We start from the raw sequence: 23,538 nt of genomic DNA, 5'->3' as shown, positions 1-23,538 counted from the left end.
AACATTTTTCTTTTCATCATGAAACACACTTAGTTTTATGGGAACTACAATTCATTGTTCTAATTTTGATACAAAACTTAATTTGGTGTAATCAAAATGTGTTTTGTTTTAAAATGAAGGATATTCAAGAAAAGTGTCTATGCCTTTGAGCTAGTGTTCTTATATAGTGATGAAAGACTTCTAAATGATGGGAATTGAATTGTAGGTTGTGAATTGTCAGGATGAAATAGTCTTTCTTCTAAATAAATCGAAGTCCTTGGAATCAACAAGTTAATCAACTGGCCATACAAAAATACATATTCATGTTAGTGAAAGTTTACCCTAAGAAAGTTTCTGTTTTCCAATTTTTTTATCTTGAGAAATTAATTGTGTTACTGTGGTAATTTCTCCCTTTAGAAATTCTTTTTATCAACCTGCAAAGTCGACAAATTCTTTGTTCCAGATTGATATATGATTATAATCAAGTAATGACTTGTAGAGTCTTCTATAAACATAGATGTCATAAGTGTCTCAAGTGTTGAAGGAATAGGAGGTACTGACAAGGTAAATAGTTTAGCTACCCTCTTTGGCAATGTTCATCATCCTTGGAAGCAACAAGTAAAATGGGAATGAAACATAAGATGGAGAAAAAATCGAAGACATCATTACATAGGTGCTCCTGAAGGCGAATGAAGCGAAAGCAAAAAACCGAATCCAGATGAAAACAAGTTGTTTACATTTTACAGAAGCATACTAAGCATGAAATTGAATTAGAATGAACCTAACAGGGGTTGTAAAAGCCAAAATTTTTCATCAAGTGAATCCCACCACCTCAACGTATGTTGGAGGAATCAATAGTTTTCTCACTAACATACAATTAGTATAGAGAAAATTTGGGATAAACTAGGAAAAGTCTCTGTACACAGTCCATTTGTGAAGGCCATGGCATTAGCTGTTGCCAGATTTATGCAGAGTCTGCAACCAAACCATCATGCATTGTTAATTTTAACGGGAAAAAGTACAAAAATTACAGAAAACTTGCAGAAGAGTAGTTTAATAATCCAATCGATCATTAAAAGCAACAGCAATCATCAAAGATCTATCAGTTGAGTAGGAAAGAAAAATATATCGAAGGGGTGATCAAATTATACAAACACTGCCTTCTTTTTCATTGATCATAAATTGTGATACCAAACCATACATTCTGATGCCATTACTGATAGTCCATATGATGACATTATTTACAAGTTCCTAAAATGTGTTGTAGCTTGAAGAGATTTATATAGAACAGTTTCAGGTTGAATTTACACATGGATTCATATTTCATGCCAAGATATTGTCGCTTCCATATGATATCACACCTAGTGATAGCAACATAGGTATAATTGGACAGGTTAAACCAGATGACAGAGCATAATAGCTGAATCAAAAGCATGGAAGTGGCATCTCAACCTAACCCATCTCTAAGGTTGATTCTATAGACTTATTTGCCTCTAGAGAAAATGGCTACAATCAGGTGCAAATGAATTCAAGAGGTTGAGAATAATACTTGCGTAGGTGCAAAAATTGTTTGTTATTATAAAACTTGAGCCATCAAAATTAGCTTACAATCCTTTTCTGTTTTATGCCAGCTGAACTTTCTTTACGTGTCATAGCAAGGTTGACCATGTAAAAGCCTACAGCCTTTCCTGCTACCATGAAAACTTGCTGAACTTTCATATAATCATTTTCAATTTTTACCAGTTGAACTTTCTTTACATGTCACAGGAAGGTTGACCATATACAAGCCTATAACCTTTTCCGTTACCAAGTTAAAACTTTGATATCTTGTTATTTTAATAGAAATACAAATTGTATTTATAGGATCTAGAACAACTACTATATCTAAAATTAGGGCATTAGATTAGGTGGTGCCTTGGACTAAGTTATCTCTTCTGATTTTATCTGACAATAAAAAATTCCTTTCCAGAAAAACAAACAACAAAAACAAGTATATTTATATCACAATTCATTGTCCAAATATTTAACAGTATGGATAAGGTCAAAGTATTTAACAAAGCTAACTATAATTTATGTATTCAAAAATATGGATGCAAAAAAAAAAAATCACCTGAGGGTAACAAGCATTTCTGGGTTATGGGGATTCAACGATATATGATAATAAGCAAAAAGGAAAAAATATAATTCTTATGCTTTGACATAAATAAGTATTTGATTGAAGTTGGTGAGGCTTATAATGACAAAAAAAAAAACTTTTAAAACATAATAATTACTTCCTTCTTTTGTGTTTTTGGCCATTGTTCGGTGGATTGGTTTCCAAGGAAATAAATGTCTACTGTTTCAAAGAGATTTCCTTCTAGTTTCTCAACTTTCCGCCTTTTGTCCTTCCAGCTGTAAGTTAGAAAATTGTCCTAATACGTATTTTTTAAGACTTTATACATAGAGACCCAAAAGTAAAATATTGAAAAAGAGCATACCAAATTGCGAACATTGGGGGCCTACATATGCAATTAAAATAAACGTTCAAAATAATGTTTCATCAAGTACAAGAAAAATTTTGACACCAAATGGATAAAATACAAGCAATGGTACTTGAACACCCTAGGTGATCCAATTTTAATGATAATTCATCAAAAAAATATATATTGTTTAAGTTCTCTGCTTATCAATTCAAACATGTACAAGTATATATGTTTATTACCTATAAAAATGCTGCAACATTTGAACAAGTACCAATGAGAAAAAATGGAGAAAGGATGTGATCCCACATTCATAAAGCATAAAACTTTCAGATACAGAATACCACTAACAGCAATTCTTGTTTGAAGTGGTTAATTTAAAAGCATAACTTGCAAGACAAAAGCATATAAAGATATGAGAGAGACATTCAAATATTATCATCTCTCAGAAATCTATGAAACTATTTCCTTACCCTTGGGCTTTGAAGTTTGACTTACAGACTCAGAGCTTCTTGATGGTGGTTGACTAGGTGTCAGTAATATGGGTGTCAAAGGAGGTGAAGAAATATCTGCTGTCATGTTTTGGTTTGTAGGAACTTCCAACAATTCTGAAACTGCTACACTGGGAGATCTTTGGCTACTAGAGGGTATAGAAAAGCTCCGTGCCATAGCACTGGGAGGTGTAGGTAGTGGAGATGCTGTTTGTGATGACCGCAATGGTAGCTTGCTAGTTGCTCTAAACTCATTACAACGGTACATCAATGGCCCTGAATGACCAACCAAAGACGAAGGCTTTGCAGATTGTTTTGAACCAACAGGAGGTCGAGGAAGTTCATGAAGTTCATTGATTTTTGGTGAGGATATAGGAGGAGGTGAGGCATTCTGAGACTTCTGAGCCATGCTAGGCTGTGGTGCAATGGTACGAGTTGGAAATGCTGAAAATACTGATGGCTTGTTTGAAGGCAAGTGGCCTGTCAGTGGACCAGAGAAAGCTTGTCTCTTGATCTTTTTAGCATCTGAAGCATTTATTGCAAACTGTGACATAGACAGCTCTTCGGGCAAAGGAGGAATTCTAAGCTGTCCACTATTGATATTCTCCTTCAGCAACGAATGTGCTTTAGGTAACTTTATAGGACTTGGAAGTTGAAGATCTGTAGAATCTTTTCCAGGCATATTTGGCTTCAAAGGGGAGGAATACCATAGTTGTCTTCTGAAGCCTGTAGTAGTCTCTACTCTAGATGCAGAAATTGTTTTATCAAACCCTGTTAAGGATGACTTCTTTTCATCAAGTGGTGTAGGTAGAACATATGTGTGATATTTCTTTGTTGATGCAGGTCGCAATTGACTAATACGATCAGAAAAATCAACCTTCTTATTAGCCGACAGAGGTGCTGACATGCTCACAGCCCTAGGCTCCTTATTGAAATAAAGGTAATCTTTTTGTGTTTTATCTGAATATTCCTGCAAATAAAAAGGTAACTCATAATATTTGAACAATGAAAAATGCTGGACAACTATCTATATATGATTTTGGCTACAGATGCTCAAAGTACAAATACATGATAATAACACTAAACTTTCTGTTAGTATAACTGTGACACGAGTTGTGAGTCCATTGGGGGAGCAATTCGATGCAAGGTTTTATGCATAAGCAAATTTTAAGCTTGTAGCTTACTGTATTCTGCATGCAGTGCTGTTTACTTCTGCATATTTCAACTCCGTTAGTTCATACTTAATAGTTGACAAGAAGAGCACCTAATTATCCACATTTGTGGCCTGTGGGATTTTTTAAGTTTTTATAAAGGGCAATTAGGTAACATCCACAAGACTGTAGTTTATCAAAGCATCAGCAACGCTTGTTAATGGGGTGTTAATAACACCCCGTGTTAATGCACAATGTGGAGGGGTGTTAACGCGTTCAATGTTTTGAACGCGTTCATGTGGCAGTGGGGTGGGCTCAGCCCTTGGCTGGCCCACCCCACATGCATTTTTTTTTTTAATTATTAACTTTAGGGTGTTAATAGCGAGTAGCATTGCGGATGCTCTCATATTTAATACATATGCAAGATACCAGCCATAAGATGGTATCTTAAACCATCTTATGTCATCTTCTGCAATGTGAGATGCATCTTAACCAGCTTCTCTTCCCTTACATAATTCAAGTTTGATTTATGTCATGTTCTGCAAATTCATAAATTCTGTTGTGTTTAGAGGTTAGGACGGTGCATGAGTCTTGAATCAACAATTAACCAACCATTCTATAGTCTGCCTTAAGAGTTAAGATCCACCACTTCAACCCAATCCTGCATAAACAACAACCTTAATCCCACTACAATCTTACATGTATAAAACACCATAACTTTTACTCATGATCCATAAATTTGCATTAAACAAAAAGAATAAAGAATTAAACAATCTACATGAATTAACATTGTTGTAAATTGTAATGTTATGCTATAAAGATTGAAATTGAACATGTTTTTTAAAAGGTGATTTCATACTAACAATCGACCTACTGCATGTCCACATGCCTAGGTAGTAAGTGGGTGCCTACATGGTTGGCCTTAAAGTAATATTAAAACATATAGAAGAATAAGAAATAACTAAAAAAAACTGATATATATACCAACCAGCACTATATTTAATTAACATTTTTTGATACATTAATTTTGATTGTTTCACATATTTGGTGGTCCAAAATTGTAAATATAATAAGTCCATGAATTCAGCAGCGGTACAACAACCATGTCATACAAGACATCATATATATTGCATGAATTATCATTAACAAAGTGCATTAATGAATCAGTTCATAATCAAATTTAACGAAGTAATAATTAGTAAGTAACTATATAACAATAGCAAAACTATCATATTTTGCATTGCAACAAAGAATGTATATAACAAAATTAAATGCATATAAAAACAAAAAAGGAGGCATCTAATGACGTTGGGTCTGCATGGGCAGTCAGTCTGCTAACTCAAACAGCTTGTTGTAACAACTGCCTAAACGGGACCCCATTACTAGGTGAACTGGTCTTGTTTCATTTCCACCTAAACAGCCGCCTAAACTGTTTTTTAGAATTGTCGAATGCATCATGTGCAAACAATGCCCAATTACTAAATTTTTTTGTAATAACTTGTTGGAAACTAATCATTAATTCTTTGATTGATTACAGAATCATTTACCATTAATTCCTTGATTGAGTCATAATTACAGAATTATTCTGTAAATAGAAGTCTTTAATTAGCTTTAATTAGCCTTAATTAGCTTTAATTAGTTTCCTTCTTAATTAGTTTTCCTTTTTTCTATTGTACCTCTCTATAAAACAAGAACCATGTACCTATTCTTTTGTGTGAAGAAATAATTATTTTTTCCATATTTTCTAAGTTGGTATCAGAGCAGAGTAGCTATGTCAGAAGTCACGTCCAAAGCCACTACAATCCCTGCCAGTATCACGGTAACACCTTCTGAAACCCTAGACACCTTTCCAACCCTCATTCAGTCCAAATCACCACTATTCGCTTGAATGGGGATAATTTTCTCCGGTGGTCGCAATCCGTCCGAATGTATATCCGTGGGCAAGGAAAAATCGGCTATATCACTGGTGATAAGAACGCTCCTGCGGTTAATGATCCGCTGCATGTCGTATGGGATGCTGAAAACTCCATGATTATGACATGGCTAGTCAACTCCATGGAGGAGGATATAAGTACCAATTACATGTGTTATCCTATTGCAAAAGAGCTGTAGGATAATGTTAGTCAGATGTATTCTGACCTGGGTAACCAATCTCAAGTCTTTGAATTGACTTTAAAGTTGGGGGAAATTCGTCAAGGAAAGGATTCAGTCACAAAATACTTCAATTCGTTGAAAAGATTGTGGCAGGATCTTGACCTCTTCAGCACATACGAATGGAAATCTGTTGATGATTGCAACCACCACAAGAAAACCATGGAAGACGACCGTATTTACAAATTTCTTGCCGGTCTCAACGTCGAGTTTGATGAAGTAAGAGGAAGGATCATTAGGAGACCCCCTCTCCTATCCATTGGTGAAGTGTTTGCCGAAGTCAGAAGAGAAGAAAGCCGAAGGAGTGTTATGCTGGGAAAAAAGAGTATCAGTGAGTCAATTGAAATTTCGGTCTTATTTACTGATGCTACCTCCAAGGCTGCAAATTACCAGCGCAGATCCGATGATAAGCCATGGGTTTGGTGCGATTTCTACAACAAGCCTCGCCATACACGTGAGACATGTTGGAAAATTCATGGCAAACCTGCCAACTGGAAAAACAGCAAGCCAGGAGAAAAGAATTGCAGACTTCCTATGGCTAATGAAGCCAACTCAGGCTCCTTCAACAAAGAGCAACTTGATCAACTCTTAAAGCTAATAAAATCCAACTTCTCATCTGGTATTCCTAGTGTTTCCTTGGCACAAACAGGTAGCAATCCTAAAGCTCTCTCTTGTTTAAACTCTTCTCCATGGATCATAGATTCTGGAGCCTCAGATCACATGTCTAGTTCCTCTCACTTATTCAATACTTATTCTCCTTGTTCTGGAAGTGAGAAAATTAGAATTGCCGACGATAGTTTTTCGCCTATTGTAGGAAAAGGACACATTAAACTGACCGAGAAAATTAATCCCAATTCTGATCTTCATGTTCCTAAATTAGCCTGCAATCTTTTATCTGTGAGTAAATTATCTAAAGATTCTAATTGTCGTATTATATTTCTTGAATCACATTGTGAATTTCAGGACCAGAACTCAGGGATGATGATTGGACGTGCTAGGATGATTGAAGGTCTTTATTACTTGGATGAAATACCTGTTAGTACTAAAAAGACTCAGGTTTTTAATAGTATCAGTTCAAACTCAGTTCGAGAGAAAATAATGCTATGGCACTATAGGCTTGGACATCCTAGTTTTCTCTATCTAAAAAAATTATTTCCAGAGTTATTTAAAGGTATTGATTGCTCTTCTTTATATTGTGAAACTTATTTTTTTGCAAAATTTCATCGTGCAACATATTTACCAAAGAGTTATCAGGCCTCCAAACCTTTTTATTTAATTCATAGTGATGTTTGGGGTCCATCTAAAATTACTACTCTTTCTGGAAAAAAATGGTTTGTAACATTTATTGACGACCATACACGTTTATGTTGGATTTATCTGATAGATAAAAAATCTGACGTGAGAAATTTGTTTAAAAATTTTTACACTCTGATTGAAAATCAATTTCAAACAAAAATTTGTATTTTACATTCTGACAATGGAACAGAATATTTTAATGAGCACTTGGGTGATTTTTTGAAAGAAAAAGGCATTTTTCATCAATCTACTTATCGGGATGCCCCTCAACAAAATGACATTGCAGAACGAAAAAATAAACATTTATTTGAAGTAGCACGTGCCATAATGTTTTATATGCATGTTCCTAAATATTTGTGGAGTGAAGCAATTTTGACAGCCTCTTATTTGATAAATAGGATGCCTACTAAGGTGTTGGAATACAAAACACCTCTTGATTGTCTTAAAAAATGTTTTCCTAACATAAGACTGTTTTCTGATTTACCTGTCAAAGTTTTTGGGTGCACTGTCTATGTTCATGTTCCATGTCAATTTCGTTCAAAACTTGAACCACGTGCTATAAAATGTGTATTTTTGGGATATTCGTCAAATAAAAAGGGGTACAAGTGTTTCGATCCTCAAACAAAAAAAATTCTTTATGAGCATGGATGTGTCTTTTTTGGAAACACACCCTTATTTTACCAAAAATTCTCTTCAGGGGAGGACAAGTGAAAGAAAAGATAATTTTTGGGAAATTTCTATCCCACTTCCTAATACTAGTTTTTCAAAAAATAGTCACTTACCTCTAGTATCTAGTATTGGAGACTCTCGATCAGGGGGAGAAATACTACACACTGATCACCGCGATCTGAGTTCTGAGCTTCAGGTTTATACTAGGAAGAGATTTCATCTAAGGGATAAAGACTCGAATGTCAAGCCTACACAACATCAGTCTGAAAACCCAAGCTCTGGCACCGAAATTCCAGGTAACTCTATCCCTAATCCAACTTCAATTTCTTCCATTGTGTCTGATTCTTCACCTACTATTTCTGATCTTGATGTTCCTATAGCAATTAGGAAAGGTGCCCGAAACTGCACCAATCATCCTATTGCAAATTATCTTTCCTATCAAAGACTGTCAAAAAATCATAAAGCTTTCATCTCTACGATTTCACACTTGTTTGTTCCAAGGAATATACAGCAGGCTTTGGATGATCCAAGTTGGAAATTAGCAGTTATGGAAGAGATGAATGCCTTACGGAGAAGTGGTACTTGGGAGATAGTTGATCTACCCAAGGGCCAGAAACCAGTTGGGTGTAAATGATGTTTACAATAAAATGTAAAGCTGATGGAAGCACTGAAAGATACAAGGCGAGACTAGTGGCTAAAGGCTTCACTCAGACGTATGGGATTGACTATCAAGAAACGTTTGCTCCAGTTGCTAAGATAAACTCTATCAGAATTCTGTTATCCCTTGCAGTAAATTCAGATTGACTTCTACATCAACTTGATGTGTTAGAAACGCATTTCTCAATGGTGATCTCGAAGAAGAGGTGTTTATGAGCCTACCGCCAGGATTTGAAAAGGGACTTGACAGTAAAAAGGTGTGCAAATTAAACAAGGCATTATATGGACTCAAACAGTCACCAAGAGCGTGGTTTGAACGCTTTGGAAAGACTGTTATCAGTTATGGCTTCTTGCAGAGTCATGCACATCATACAATATTTTATAAATACTCAGAAAAGGGTAAAATAGCCATCTTGATTGTTTATGTTGATGATATTATCTTAACTGGTGATGATGAAACAGAATTAGCAGTTCTAAAGAAGAATCTTGCAAAGAAGTTTCAAATCAAGGACCTGGGAGTCCTCAAGTATTTCCTCGGAATGGAATTTGCAAGATCCAAAGAAGGTATATTTGTTAATCAAAGAAAATATATTCTTGATCTCCTTGGAGAAACAGGTTTGCTTGGGTGTAAAATGGTTGAGACTCCAATTGAACCTAATCTGAAGTTACAAGCTGCTAAGGCTGAAGAAGTGAAGGACAGGGAACTATATCAGAGACTTGTGGGAAAATTAATCTACTTGTCTCATACACGGCCTGATATTGTTTTCGCAGTTAGCATGGTAAGTCAGTTCATGCACTCACCTAGAGAAAAACATTTCGAGGCAGTATATAGGATATTGAGATATCTAAAAGGAACTCCAGGTAGAGGTTTATTATTCAAGAAACATGGACATCTTCAAATCGAAGTCTACACAGATGCAGACTGGGCAGGGAGTGTTACAGATAGAAGATCAACATCAGGCTACTGTTCCTTTGTTGGTGGGAACCTAGTTACATGGCGAAGTAAAAAACAAAATGTGGTAGCCAGAAGTAGTGCTGAAGCAGAATTCAGAGCTGTTGCCCATGGAATCTGTGAGGTGATGTGGATAAAAAGAATTCTTGAGGAATTGAAGCTTTCTTACTTAACTCCTATGAAAGTTTATTGCGACAACAAAGCTGCCATTTCCATAGCTCATAATCCGGTTCTTCATGATCGTACAAAGCATATAGAGGTGGATAAACATTTCATCAAGGAGAAAATCAACACTGGAATAATATGCATGACATATCTTCCAACGGATGAACAATTAGCTGATGTACTAACGAAGGGACTACACAAGAAACAATTTGATAAGCTGACTAGCAAGCTGGCTATGGAAGATATCTACAAACCAGCTTGAGGGAGAGTGTTGAAAACTAATCATTAATTCTTTGATTGATTACAGAATCATTTACCATTAATTCCTTTTGAGTCATAATTACAGAATCATTCTGTAAATAGAAGTCTTTAATTAGCTTTAATTAGCCTTAATTAGCTTTAATTAGTTTCCTTCTTCATTAGTTTTCCTTTTTTCTATTGTACCTCTCTATAAAACAAGAACCATGTACCTATTCTTTTGTGTGAAGACGATCTTGGTACGACTGACCTCATTAAGTCTCTCTGCCTAGTATCCTTGATCTACCAAGACTTCTATTTAATCCTTTCGATTAGGACTTAGGTTTCAGTTAAAATTTCCTTGCTTAACCTCTTATTAAGATTTTTCTTTACCTAGCCTTTAGTTAGAATTTACCCATTGTATTACTTGCACCTTTAGATCAATTCATCATTTCACAAATAATACTTAACTTTACACCGATTTGACCTACACCAACAGGACTTTCATTCCTAAAGTTGGAACCAAGATTTACTGTACTCTATTCCTTGTCTCTTCCCTGATGCAAGTATGCTTAGGCACGGTACTCACCTGAAAGGTGGATAGTTTGAGTTTATCTATCCAGATCAGACTGCCTTTCAATGTCTATCTAGCAACACACAAAAGATCAAGAGCGCACCTCATTATTGCCCAAGTAGGACCTCACTTTTCAGTAGAAAATGATTTTCCTTCGGCCTTTTTGCTATTTTGTCCTATCAGACTACTTTTGTTGTGAGTTAGAAGTGTTACATGACCAAACCAATCTGTCTAATTCAATTCCAACTCCAACTCCTAGTTTAAATTTCTGGAGAGTCTGCTAGTTTGTTCATTATGAGTTTGTCTCTCGGTCCTCTCTCTTTCTTGTACCACTGTAGCTCTTGCAAACAGCTGTATTCACCTGAACCAGCTTGATTATACATTGTGTTTTTTTTTTTTTACTGTTAGTCCCATCGAATTCTGAAAAAGAGTTCAACTACCTCACTGCCTGGATATTGTTATCGCCTGAAGGATTCTAACGCCTTCCTTAAAAAGGCAGCTTTCTTTCTCTGTTAACCCATTCTAACTTTTCCTTCATCATCCCTTCTCAGGGGAGCACTCCAATCCAATCCCTTCACGTCAATCGTCAATAGCAGTTGGCTATTCCATTACTTTTTTTGACATGATTGACGTTCTGCTATTGTCTTCCCACGAGTCTCTACTTCCTTAAGAAGAGAGGAAATAGAGAGGAGGAGACGGTAAGCCTGCGATGGAATCTTCTCCCTCAGAGCCAACAGATCAGTCAGGGCTGTTGTCGCCGTCTTTGCCGTTACAAAGTGTGGATCTATCCCTCACGTTGGGACTGTCCTCGGCCGTCACGGCCAGCGGCCGCGAAAGCAACTGCCGCAGGCTCTTCCCCTGCCTCTTCTGTAACAAGAAGTTCCTCAAGTCTCAGGCCCTCGGCGGCCACCAGAACGCGCACAAGAAGGAGAGAAGCGTCGGCTGGAACTCCGATCGTCACCCCCTTCACCCCTCGTCCTCCGCTCCCTTCCCCATCGCATCCCACTCGTGCAAGCCTGTCCCCTGCGCGGCCGGCCATCCGGCCAACAGAGGCGCTGCGCCTCGTTTCGACAGCCCGTTCTTGGCGAGCAGAGAGACGGCTGACCTCCTGAGTCCCCGACGGGCGCCCGTCCTTCTCAGCTTGGACGCTGCTAGTGCTGGTTCTTCTTCGGTCGGCGAAGGCAGGTGCAAGCTCGATCTCGCCCTGAAGCTCTCTTCTACGCGTTGATAATCTCCCGCTCGATGCTGTTCGGTATGCTGTCGACTTGTTCAGATCCTTTCCCCTTGAAATGGCTATTAATTTCCGGTGTGACAATTAATGTGATGTATATGTTTAAAGCCATTGACGAGCTCAGAACTGGACTCTGCGTCTTCTGAAGCTGAAAGAATTTGCAGAGTGCTCCATGGGATGGGTCATGGGTTCTGTTGGGGCATCGTCCAAGAAGAACAAATCTATAGAAATCATAGACTTGTGTCTCTCTCGCCCATTATCGTATCTTCTTGTTTATGGATTGCAAATATGTTGCGCCGAAATGAGATATTCATTTTTCCTATGATTTCTACTTAATCTTTGGATTATCATTTTGAGATGGAACAGTTGCTTAATTTTAGTCAGCCCGTTTCATGCTTTCAGGAGAAAAAATTAACTCCCACATATAATTAAGTTGGTTACGTCGTAATAAAATTACTGAAGTAGATAAGGATCGAATAGATAATACCTCTCCATTGTGATCAACTGCAGTTTCGTGATTTACCTCTCACAGATGGTCGTAAGGCCGACCATGTAGAACTGCTGGAGTGGCAGATCCATCTTTTCCTAAAGAGGAGAAAAAACTATATTTTTATTATTATTAAATATATTATTTTAGACATTAGACAAGTTTAATGTATCAAATTAACTAGATCAATTGGGTATTAAAAGCTAAGTGAGATAGAAGGGTGACATGGTTTATTGAGTTCCAATGAATCATCTCTGTTGAGTGAATATATTATGTGGAAGATTAGATTATACGTAGATTAATAAAAAAAATTATATAAATAAAATTTTAAATATATTATAAAATATTTCATTTAATATATTATTTTGCTCTAGCAACCAGGATAAGTAATCATTTTTCATTCATTTTATTTCAATGTTATTCCATACCGAATGCACCATTAGCGAAAATCAAAATATTTGAACATGTTTGTGGAATAAATTTCATACTTGAAAGAATTTTTAAGTGTCAAAATTTAAAGAAATGAATATAGGGGATTAGCTTGAGGATGTTGTTTTGAAGGTGCACTAATGTTTGATCGTGACTTGTCTATATTGGAGAGGTGCACGAAAGTGTTGGGAATTGCACTGAGTCCCTAGGATCACTTTCTCTATGTTGTCTGGATCTGTCTGTAGAGTTGAGAACCCAGGGCGATCAGGAATCAAGGGACTCCTCTAGCGACGGTCCATTTTCCCAAGGAAAGGGGAGTAAATTATCTCTTCTTGTTTTTCTTTCTTTTGTGTATATATTTATTTTATTTTCTTTTGATTCTTTTCTGTAAATAGGATGTGTATAAGTAGGATGTGTATAGTTTTAGTTCTTTTTGTTAAGTAGGATGTGTATACTTGCTTATAGCTCTTTCTTTTCTCTGTTTAAGATGTGTATAGTTTTATTTTCTTGTCTTTAGTAGGATGTATATATTATTCTTTATTGTTTGTGTATATCACTTCATTTGATTAGTTTAGGATGTATATATGATTTTTATTTCTTTCTTAGCTTAGGTTGTGAATAAATGAATAACTTAGTTTAGGATTTTTGTATTTATTTATTTATGATTCTTCCACAATAAATTTTCCTTCCCTACATGACTTGATCATCTTAGGAATTGCGATAACTTAGTTATCTAAGTTTGTCAAATTCTAGAGGTTTATAGACATGAAGGAGTTCTTGGATTATGTGAGGATACAACTTAGTGATGGATTTTACCTTAAGTAGTTGAGATGATGACTATTTCTTTTACCTAGTGAGGAATGAGCCTGATTTCTATTGTTGTGGGGCATTTATGGTAATGTAACTCTAGAACTTGCTCTAATTCTGTCAAGGCCACATTACCATAGGGTTGCATAATTTCATGAAAATCATTCTTTCATTCCTTTATTCTTTTATTCTTTCTGTTAGTATAGGGTATTGAATAATTCATCTCTTGTATATCATTTCATTTTCCTACCATCTCTTTCATTTCTTTCTCTTGGATGTGGGAACCTTACTTGCTGAGATGATATTTTGCTCGGGACGGACAAAAATTTAAGTGTGGGGGTGTGTAGAGAGAGTTCACCATTGACAGACCAGTAGTTTTGTTTTGGTTGCTTTTTATTTTTAGTTGGTTGTATTTTTTTTTGTTTCATTTTGTTTTAATGTAGGTTGTTGAAAAAAAAGAATAAGAAAAAGAGAGAAAAAAAGAAAAAAACATTTGAAAAGAAAAAAAACAAATTCGAAAAAAAAAAGAAATGAAAAAAAAAGTTTGGTTCTTTTTGGTTGAAATAAAATAAAAATAAAGGTTTGAGTTGGTGATATCATTTGGGATAGTTGGTAGTGAGTTTTTAGCAATTTTTATTTTTCCTATTAGGAGCTTTATTGTCGATATTTTAGAGTCTAGTAGGAGATAGGAGTTGTTACCTTGCTACTAGCACCCCACACTAGCTTGGTTTGAGTTTTATCTGGCATAATTACATTGATTCATTTATGAAGCATGTCATTTTCCCATTTCTTCCACTTGTATTTATTATCTTCATTTTTCCCTTACATATTGTTTTCCCCCTTATTTCTTATTCTTTTGTTTATTCTCTATTCATTATTCTTTGGTAATAAATCTTCATGGATTATGTGATTTTATGCATATGATAGTGGTGGAGATTAGAAGTAGAGCAAGCATATGATAGTGCATGAATCATAAGTAGCTTGAGAGAGACCCACTGTTTACATGATTATGAGGATGAGCGACCACACATTCTTTATCCTTGTGAGGTTTTTTGTAGTCATCATTCTCAATTTATTTAGGGTGAATTGAATTTGCTATTTTGTTGATCCATGTATGACTTGAGTTCTGGATTGCTTAGATTTCTAAGATTTGACACTCTTATTTAACTTATTGTTGCAACTTTCTGATTTGATTGATATTGTAGGGTGGAAAATAAATGTGTATTAGTTACTTTCACGGGATGTGAAAGAATAAGTGTGAGGGATTTGATAATTAGCATTTTCTAGGGATAATTTAGGGTTAGATTGGACCGGTTTGATTATATTTTATAACATAAATAGGGTTTGTTGGGCTAATTCTTATCCTGCATGAATTTTTGAGCTTTATTATAATTTTCATTAATTTATGGCATTTATAAAATTTAATTGGCTGTACTTTATTTTTGAAGGAAATTCAATTGTGAAAAATAAAATCAAATTAGCTCGAGTCCGATTCGAATTGGAAATCAATTTAACCCAAATCAGATTAAAGCTAGCCAAATCCAATTGATTCAATCAAACCAATCAAATTCGGCCCGATTCACTGTTCAAGTCCGGTCCAAATCCATTTCGGCCCAGCCCATTCAGCAAAGCCTGATTCAGCCGGTCCGGTTCAACTGAAAACTGGTTCCACTGGTTCACTGCACGCGTTTAAAAGCTAACGCCGGTTCACAGGGTTACCGGAGGCGCGGCGCTAGGGTTCACGATTTCTTCTCATCACGCGACTTCTCTGCCGCCGTCTCCAACCTCCATCGCACTTCTCCGTCCATCTCCGACCCTCCGCATCCCTACTCCAGCTTCCCGGTCAGCCATAAGGCGGCGATCGGCGTCAGCGAGCGGCGATCAATTCCAACAGCACGCGAAAGGGGGCGTTGTGGGTGGTTCGCTCCGGCGTTTTCCCCTTTTTCCCTCCTATTCATCAACTTCTGTGGGTGGTTTGCTCCAGCAGTTGGTGAACGGCAGTACTCCAAGGGATTGGCTGTGGGTGGTTTGCTCCAGTCATTCCTTTGTTCCTCCGCATCCACCGAAGCCTGATAAGGGACGCCTTATCAACTTCGATCATTCAGCCACCGGAGAGAGCAAGGTAAGAGGTTCTTTGTTCTTGTTTGCTGACGTTTGGTCTGTGGTTTGCAGCTAGGCGTCGGCGGCAGAGGATGGGCTCCGATCAGTGTTCACTCTGATTGAAATCCGCTGTGGGTGGTTTGCTCCAGCGCGATCCATTCCCTTGTTGGAGTTACATTACCGATTGTGGATGTCACTGTAGCTACGTGATTGATTTGGGAAGTTGATTCATTCCAACCCTAGCATCCATTTGTTAATACCCTGTTCTTTGTGTTCTGTCAGTTCTTGTAATTCAAAAACCCCCCCTGATTTTGTTTTGTTCAGTGCTATTTTGGTATCATGTTAGGCAGAATTTGGAACCCTAGAGTATTTGTTTGCATTGTTTGTTACTCTTTTGTGATACTATTTGTAAATACCCAATAAGTCTATGGATTGATTGATTAGTTGAACGAATTGTTGATTGTGAATTGGAATAAATTATTTAGTTGTGTATATTGTAATTGTATTAGTTGTGGCATAATGTTAATAAGGTGTTGTTTATTTTGTAAAATACATGTATACTATGTTGACTTATTAGTGTATTATTTATAGATAATTTAATCTGTGTGTTGTACAAGTAATGCTGTGGTGTGAATAGATACATGTAGATTGTAGTTGTTTATAAATTAGTGTAACTTAGCGAGTTTAATTGTGTAATTGTTGTATTAGTTATGCGGAGTTGTATATTTGAATAATGCTTGAACAATGAATTGTAAACCAATGTTGTACATGTTTGTATATAGGGAATTCCTGTTGTATGTTGACTTTGTAGGAATGTAAAGAACCTTAGTTGTGTATGTTGTAATCATATGTAATTGGATTTTGTAAATCTAATTCATGGTTGAATAAATTATTTTGTATGTTGTATGTTTTATATTGTTGTATGTGTATGTTAGTTGTTGTATGAGGATTCATTTTGTAGGTGGTCTAATGTATGTTGTGTGAATAATATTGTGCATGTTGTGTGAATAATATCTTATATATTGTATGTTAAAACAATTGTGCATATTGTGTGATTGAAATTCATTGTGTATGCTATTTGTATGATTAGGAATGTGTATTATGTATACTTAGTATTCTTTTGTAAATTGTAGGATTAAATTGTAAATAAATAAAGTTGTAGATAGTTAGATGAACAAAACACAATAAATACCCTGCAACAGTCTAGAATAAATATCCGGTCATTGAGTCCGAGAGAGACGACCCGGACCTCTCTATACCATTTAAGGCGATAATAAGAGGTTTGGTGATGGTGCTTGTGAATGCATCCAAAGCTCTACTCGTGTGACTACGAAAGTTTCAGGAAAGGTGTGCTACGTTCAGGATTTCCAGATCAGCTCGACTCAAGTGTTTGTGCTTATTCTGTCTTATTATTTATGCTTTATATTTTTCCATTGTACTTTGACTATAAAACGGGTTTCTTTACTTCCAAAAAGAGTTCTAGAAAGGAGATCACTAGTAGATAGACACCTCTCATACATAGGTCGATGTATTAATCATGGGAGGTTGGGTAATTGTGTTTTATTTTTTTTAATTTTGTTATCAATTTTATATAATAGAATCGAATCAATGAATATAATTCACCCCCTCTCCCACACGCAACAATTCTACAATTGATATCAGAGTCAGTCGGCTCTCGATAGGAAGAAATCTATGGATATCACAGGGCTTCAAATACTCCCTCCATTTTACAGGTTCTCTACCTATTGATCAGTAAAAAAAAATCCAAAAAAGTTGAATAACGTATCTTGGTAATAGACTCTTCCAAACTCTTCAACAATATATCTATATGATGCACATTTTTTACCAACCTTTGCTTCAAATATAGTTAGCCCCGTTTGATTTAATGTTTTAAAAATCAATAATTCCTAAATTTATAGTACCTTGTAGTTTCTAAAAAATAATGTTCAGCAAAGTGCTCATCAAATAGTTGACAAAAAAAACTGTCCCTAAATATTATTAATTTACTTTATTATCAACAAGGATCCTTTGATCTTCACGTTTTAAAATATTTAATATTACTTAAATATCCATATTCTCTTTCCTAAGTTTAGCATCCAATTATGCATCAAACCCCCAAGAAATGGTAGTGGATCTTATAAAGGATTCCAGAAGAAAATTGGATGATTATATTGCATCAACTAAATTCTGAGCACTACAATAAGAGTTTTCATGACATCCTTAAACCATGGGAGAACAGAAGCATTTAAATTCGCATTTAGCCATGGAAGACCTTGTTTATATATGAATGCATTTTGTTCACCTAAACAAAATCCAACTAGGGTACAAACCGAAGACACTGCAACAGACAAGGAAACAATTTTAGCATTTTAGTAATATTAATATAAGGATCCTCATAAAGATAATCAGAAAGATCACCTATTATCCGGAAAAAGTAGAACTATATAGCTCATAAACAATAATAATAGTGCGTATGAGTAGGACCGATACTAGATCCAAATATAAAGAGATATAAATCAGATTTTTATCAGTTTACTTGCTCCAGAACCACAAACAACTGACTTTTAGTCAAAAGTCTTTAAATGAATGGCCAACAAATGAAACTTGAGATCATTTATCTACACAAGACAATCACATATAAGCTGGTGAAAATTTCAAGGCATCAAGTTAATTAATATTTTCTATATGCAGGATTTTCTGGAAAACATTCTGAGAAGCTGAATGAATCTTAGCTTCGTCTAAATAAAGTTAAAAGTTCTAAAAAGCATAGCAGCTCCACAAGAGCTGCAGCATTCCTTTCTCTCTAATCCTGTCCATTGCGTAAGTTACACCATAAACATATTGCTTAAAATTTTGGGAAAAACAGTCAGTCATGGAAGTATTTTAACACATCAAGAGATAGTACCGTCTACATCCATATTGCTTATCAAAATTAATGACATCAATACTGAACAGGAAGAAGACTAAAACATGTTACTATTTGAGGACAATAAATCTTATCAGGAATCTTGTTCCAGAAATTATCAACAGCATCGCTTGAGGCAAAGAGGAAGATACTTTGAAAACTATAGACAGGAAAGTACTGTCAAAAATTATTGACTAGCCTTGATGATACTTCAATATGAGAAAGACAGGAGAAGATCATGAGGTGCTGCTTCAAAAACTGACTTCAAATCTTTACCCTCTATTTTAAACTAATCCACTTTTTCATAAAATTTATTATTTTTCTCCTTTTCTCTTTTAAAATTCTTTTTTGTTGAACTTTTCCTTATTTGCCATGTTCCATTATTCACTGTTTTTTTATTTTCTCATTTGCCACTTATTAAAATTTCCACCTTTTATTTCTTTCATTTGCTGCGGAAGTTTTTTTGCTGATTTAGTTCCACTAAAGCTATTCTGCAGCCTGGGATTTGCACCCACCAAGGTTGAGGGCAATTAACACATCTTCCAAAGGCTTTGGTAGATGTACTCAGCCAAGAGTGCACATGGCACTGATGAAGGAGAAGTTGCGAGTGTGGACAAGGTCTAAGATGAATTCATAACTGAATGCACAGGTTAGGAGGTAGGAAGGAGGCAATCCAACTGAGATCATTGAAAACGAGGAAGGCATCCTCATTGGTGGGCATGCTGATGCATATGTTACATACAAAAGCAGGGTGGAGTTGTTGCAAACTTTTAGGTTTCAGAGGCAAAGAGGTGGAGGAGCAAGGAGCAAGGAGCAAGGAAGTGGAAGGAGAGGTATTGGCAAGTACAGGAAGGCTGAGGCATTTTCAGCACTTCTCGAGGTAGAACAGCACGAAGGTTAGCCAGGCTCTAGCAACGCCTCATAGATCTTGACCTTTAGTAAGTTCATAATGAAAGCAAGCTCTTCATTGGATCTCTTTGTCTTGGATGAAACTAGGATGCTGGAGAGGAAATTGGGGTCCTTACCATGGCAGTGGCTGCAAAGAACACAATTGCATTACAGTGCAAAGGTTAACCTTTTGTTCCACAATGTTGAATGCCATAACTTCTAGATGACGGTCTAGAGGATTAGGATGGTGGAGGTAGATAGCTAGCACATGATCCAAAGGTTGGACACATTTTGGTGCTCTTAAAACCACTCAATAATGTCCAGAGCCAATGATGACGGAATCAACTTAACGAGACAGAGTTTGTCTTGATTGGTCCATCAAAATTGTGTTGGCATGAGCAACAGCTGGAATAATCCATTTTATCATGCCAATTGATACCAATTGGCTCTTGAAATCATGCCTATATAACTATCATGCAAATAGACTAGTTACATTACTTAAAAAGGAGCTAGAATTAAACATGGTTACGGATCAACGTGGAGAAAAATAAAATTTTCTAGTCTACTGTTCTTCAGGTGGTGTTTAGAGTCTCTTGATGTTCTTGCTTTCATACAATTTAGACAATCTACATTAATCACTAAACAAGCTTTTGAAGAAAAATTGTGAAAACGAATGTGACTGATTTAATAATGAAAGCAACATGTGTAAGTCCGTATCTTCAAAAACTAGAAATCATGATTTTGGTATTATTGTAATTAAATCAAAGTATTGCAATCAAAGAGTCCATGTTTATATTGAACAGGACTCCATCTGTGACTCATTTGTTTGACCTCATGCTACAGGAAATAAGTGGATGATTTAAGTTCAAAAGAGCTTGGACAGGCCAACTTTTATAATTGTATATATTTTTCCAAACACATTGATGATTTAGATATGATAGAGTTTAGAACCAAGAAAGAAATGGTTAGATGTGTTGCAGCTTAATATAATATATATTTCATTGAAATATTGGATCACATGGTTTATCCATCAAGTCATGAGTGTCTTGTTAGCATCCTCTTCCACTCCAAACAACCAGAAAAATTTTACAATATATAATACGAATGTTTCAAAAGCATTTTGGTAAAAATATAGAGACAGTACAAGAATTAGCCTAATTTTTATGAAGTGTTGTATGAAATCTAGATCATGTAATTTCGTGTGAAAGGATAAGCATCTTATGAAGTGGTTTTGTGCAAACAAATTTTATTAGAAGAAAAAGAATCCAAAGATCATATAATTGGTGTGAGTAAAGAACAATCAAATAATTAAGCCTGTCATGATTTGCACAATTTCGTTGATCTTTGATCTTTAAATATATTGATGATGATGAAAATAAATGGGCTGAGGAAATGGTTGTACACATGTCAGATAATAATGTCAATCTAGTATTCACAATGACAAATTGTCATTGGTTGTTATGACAAGATTATTGGGATTGGGAACAAAGATGTAGGCAACAAACACATATTAGACAAGTTTAATAGAAAAGAAAAGAAAGAAAAAACGAAAAATTGGGAACTTGTCCTATATAGAATTTCATTAGTTTGTGGTAAATTTTTGAGGTGTGCTAATTACTGAGCAACAAAAGCCTATGGTGCCTTAAAACGGCTACCACTTACAGAACACTAATCACATAAATGGTGAGGCATATTGGAGAAACCAAAAGTCATCATCATCAAGCCTTGTTTGCCCCCACTATTTTGGATGGGCTAGATAAATCTTATCCTCCATTGAGCCATATTACAAGTAATATTCAAATAAATTACACCACTTTTTATTCCATTGACATGCATTTTGGTCTCACTCTACCCTCTTGTGCCTTCCACTCTATTAGATTACACTTTTATAATTATAGTATGTATTGGTCATCTTTGAGCATGTTTATATCCTACAGTAACTCCATATATTAATAGAGCAGTATCATGATAAATTGTGTTTGTTATACACCTTATTGTTTTCCCCAAAAAAAGGCAAAGATGGCAACCATCCCCTAACCTAAATGTAGTGATTTCTTCTGCAAAAGGTGGAATCCGCCACCTTAGCGGCCCCACACGATCGGCCCCCCGACCATTTGTGAGGAGGTAAATCGGGAAACTGCAGTGATCACGAAAATAATAATTAACATTTGAGAGGGATTGACTAATTAACATAATAAAGAAAGAAGATAGTAAAATAGAATGTGTGCCAAAATGTTGGAGTGCAGATATGTGATCAGAAAGAAGTGAACCCTTGTAGGGAAAAATCAAGTTGAATATTATAGAAACAGTTATTCAGTTCTTAAAAAATCCTGCTCTACTATGGATGTATGAATTCTGCAAAGATAGATGTTGACCAAAGATCTCAGTCTCAGTCAAAATCCACATTGCATTCATTCTAGAATTGAAAAGAAACACCTACATAACACTTATCTATAAGATACTTTCAGGTTTTAAAATTCTGCTTCTGAAATCTAAAAGCATGTCTGTCAAAGCATGTATCACTATTTATTCATAGGGAAATAACTTTTGTATAGCTAAGGTCATGCTCATAATCCAACATCCAGCAGAAAGAATTTATAACAGGAAAAAGACCGAGGCCAGTTTGACAAAATCATGGATTGATACCAAAGCCAGAATGTTTAATCCTTATCGATTTAATTTGACTGACCGGAATAGCTAGCATCAGCAAGAATGTGATCATCTAATTTATACAAACCCTTGATTTACATCCCTAGTCCTCGTAATGCAATAGTTAATGCACATGTGGTGATGCAAACCTTCTAGACAAATTTCACCAATTTTCAATGCCAACCACCAGTCGAGAACCAAAGGGAATCGATTAATCTCTTACTTAATTAGTGATCTTTATTGATTTTGTATAAAAAATACTGGCTTAAAGAACTAGATCTGAAAATTTTCAGCAGTTCATCTTTAGGATCACAAAACAAGGGAACATAGAAGAACAGGGTTAAGGGAGGTCACTTCTTGTTCCGGCGGCTTCGCTTGGGTCCCCAGGCCTCGAGTTTCGCGAGTGGACAGCCGCATCGTGCGCGGAAGAGCAGCACGGCACGGCCATTGGACGGAGCCATCCTCCTGAGCTCCACTCGCAGGCATTCGTAATCGGGATTGTTTCCTTGCTGTTCGCCCTTCCAAGGCAGATCGTCGATCTCCTTCCAGGCGGCGGTTTGCGCTAGGTCGGGCGAGCGAATGCACTCCTCGGTCTGCAGCTGGACATCGAACTCAAGGGCCTTCTTGAGGCCGCGGCAGCGAGGCCTGCCGCAGCGGCGACGGAAGAACCAGGGGAAGAAGCAGGGTCGGGAGTAGGAGAGCACGGCGACAACGAGGGAGGCGGCGAGGAAGAGGAGGAGGAGGGTGACGAGGTAGGGGTGGGATGCGTTGCGGAAAGAGGCGGCGGAGAGGAGGAGTGCGAGGGATCGGAAGACGTGGGCGAGGGAGGACCCGACGAGGAAGGTGGAGCAGAAGAGAGCGAGGAGGAGGATGAGGAGGTCGAGGGTGGCGGCGGAGGGGGAGTTCTTGCAGGCGGCGCAGATGGAGATGCTGGCGAGGAGGTGGCGGTGGACGCTGCCGCCGCCGCGGGAGGCCGAGGAGTGGCGCCTCGACGACTTGGAAGAGGAGGAGTGGCGGCGCGTGGCAGGGCGGAAGGAGGATGGCAAAGGGCGGAGGAACATTACGTGTGCTTGGGTAGACCGTAGAACCACGGCCACCCTCTTCCTTTTCTCTTGCCGCACACAACTCTTCGCACTTATTTTTCTTAAATTTAATTAATTAATTAATTAACAAAGAGTATAACTGAATATTATTTCAAATATTTAATTAACATAACCGAGTCAAAATCAAATTAAGAGTTATTTAAACTTACGTTATTTTT

General features: G+C 36.6%; 3 protein-coding genes across 3 annotated transcripts; 1 reads left to right on the top strand and 2 right to left on the bottom strand.

The window, feature by feature from the left end:
• Positions 1-626: 626 nt before the first annotated feature.
• On the bottom strand, positions 627-3,898 carry LOC141822059 (uncharacterized protein At2g33490-like). The gene is made up of 2 exons (XM_074709478.1): positions 2,912-3,898; positions 627-954 (listed from the first exon to the last, which is right to left on the bottom strand). The coding sequence occupies exons 1-2, from the start codon at positions 3,834-3,836 to the stop codon at positions 944-946; spliced, it is 936 nt and encodes a 311-aa protein (XP_074565579.1). The 5' UTR covers positions 3,837-3,898; the 3' UTR covers positions 627-943.
• A 7,405-nt stretch (positions 3,899-11,303) lies between these two features.
• On the top strand, positions 11,304-12,362 carry LOC141822281 (uncharacterized). Its single transcript, XM_074709720.1, has 2 exons — positions 11,304-12,033; positions 12,121-12,362. The coding sequence occupies exon 1, from the start codon at positions 11,491-11,493 to the stop codon at positions 12,007-12,009; it is 519 nt and encodes a 172-aa protein (XP_074565821.1). The 5' UTR covers positions 11,304-11,490; the 3' UTR covers positions 12,010-12,033; positions 12,121-12,362.
• A 10,138-nt stretch (positions 12,363-22,500) lies between these two features.
• Positions 22,501-23,338, bottom strand: LOC141822445 (uncharacterized protein At5g19025-like). Its single transcript, XM_074709895.1, has one exon. It carries the CDS (start codon positions 23,336-23,338, stop codon positions 22,628-22,630), a length of 711 nt encoding a protein of 236 aa, XP_074565996.1. The 3' UTR covers positions 22,501-22,627.
• Between the last annotated feature and the right edge of the window lie 200 nt (positions 23,339-23,538).

Source organism: Curcuma longa, chromosome 2, assembly GCF_044706935.1.
Source record: "Curcuma longa cultivar G26 ecotype Majalengka, Jawa Barat chromosome 2, ITB_CL_G26_1.1, whole genome shotgun sequence".
NCBI classification, from domain to species: domain Eukaryota; kingdom Viridiplantae; phylum Streptophyta; class Magnoliopsida; order Zingiberales; family Zingiberaceae; genus Curcuma; species Curcuma longa.
The sequence above is the reverse complement of the archived record's forward strand: the minus strand, read 5'-3'. Positions and strand labels throughout refer to the sequence as shown.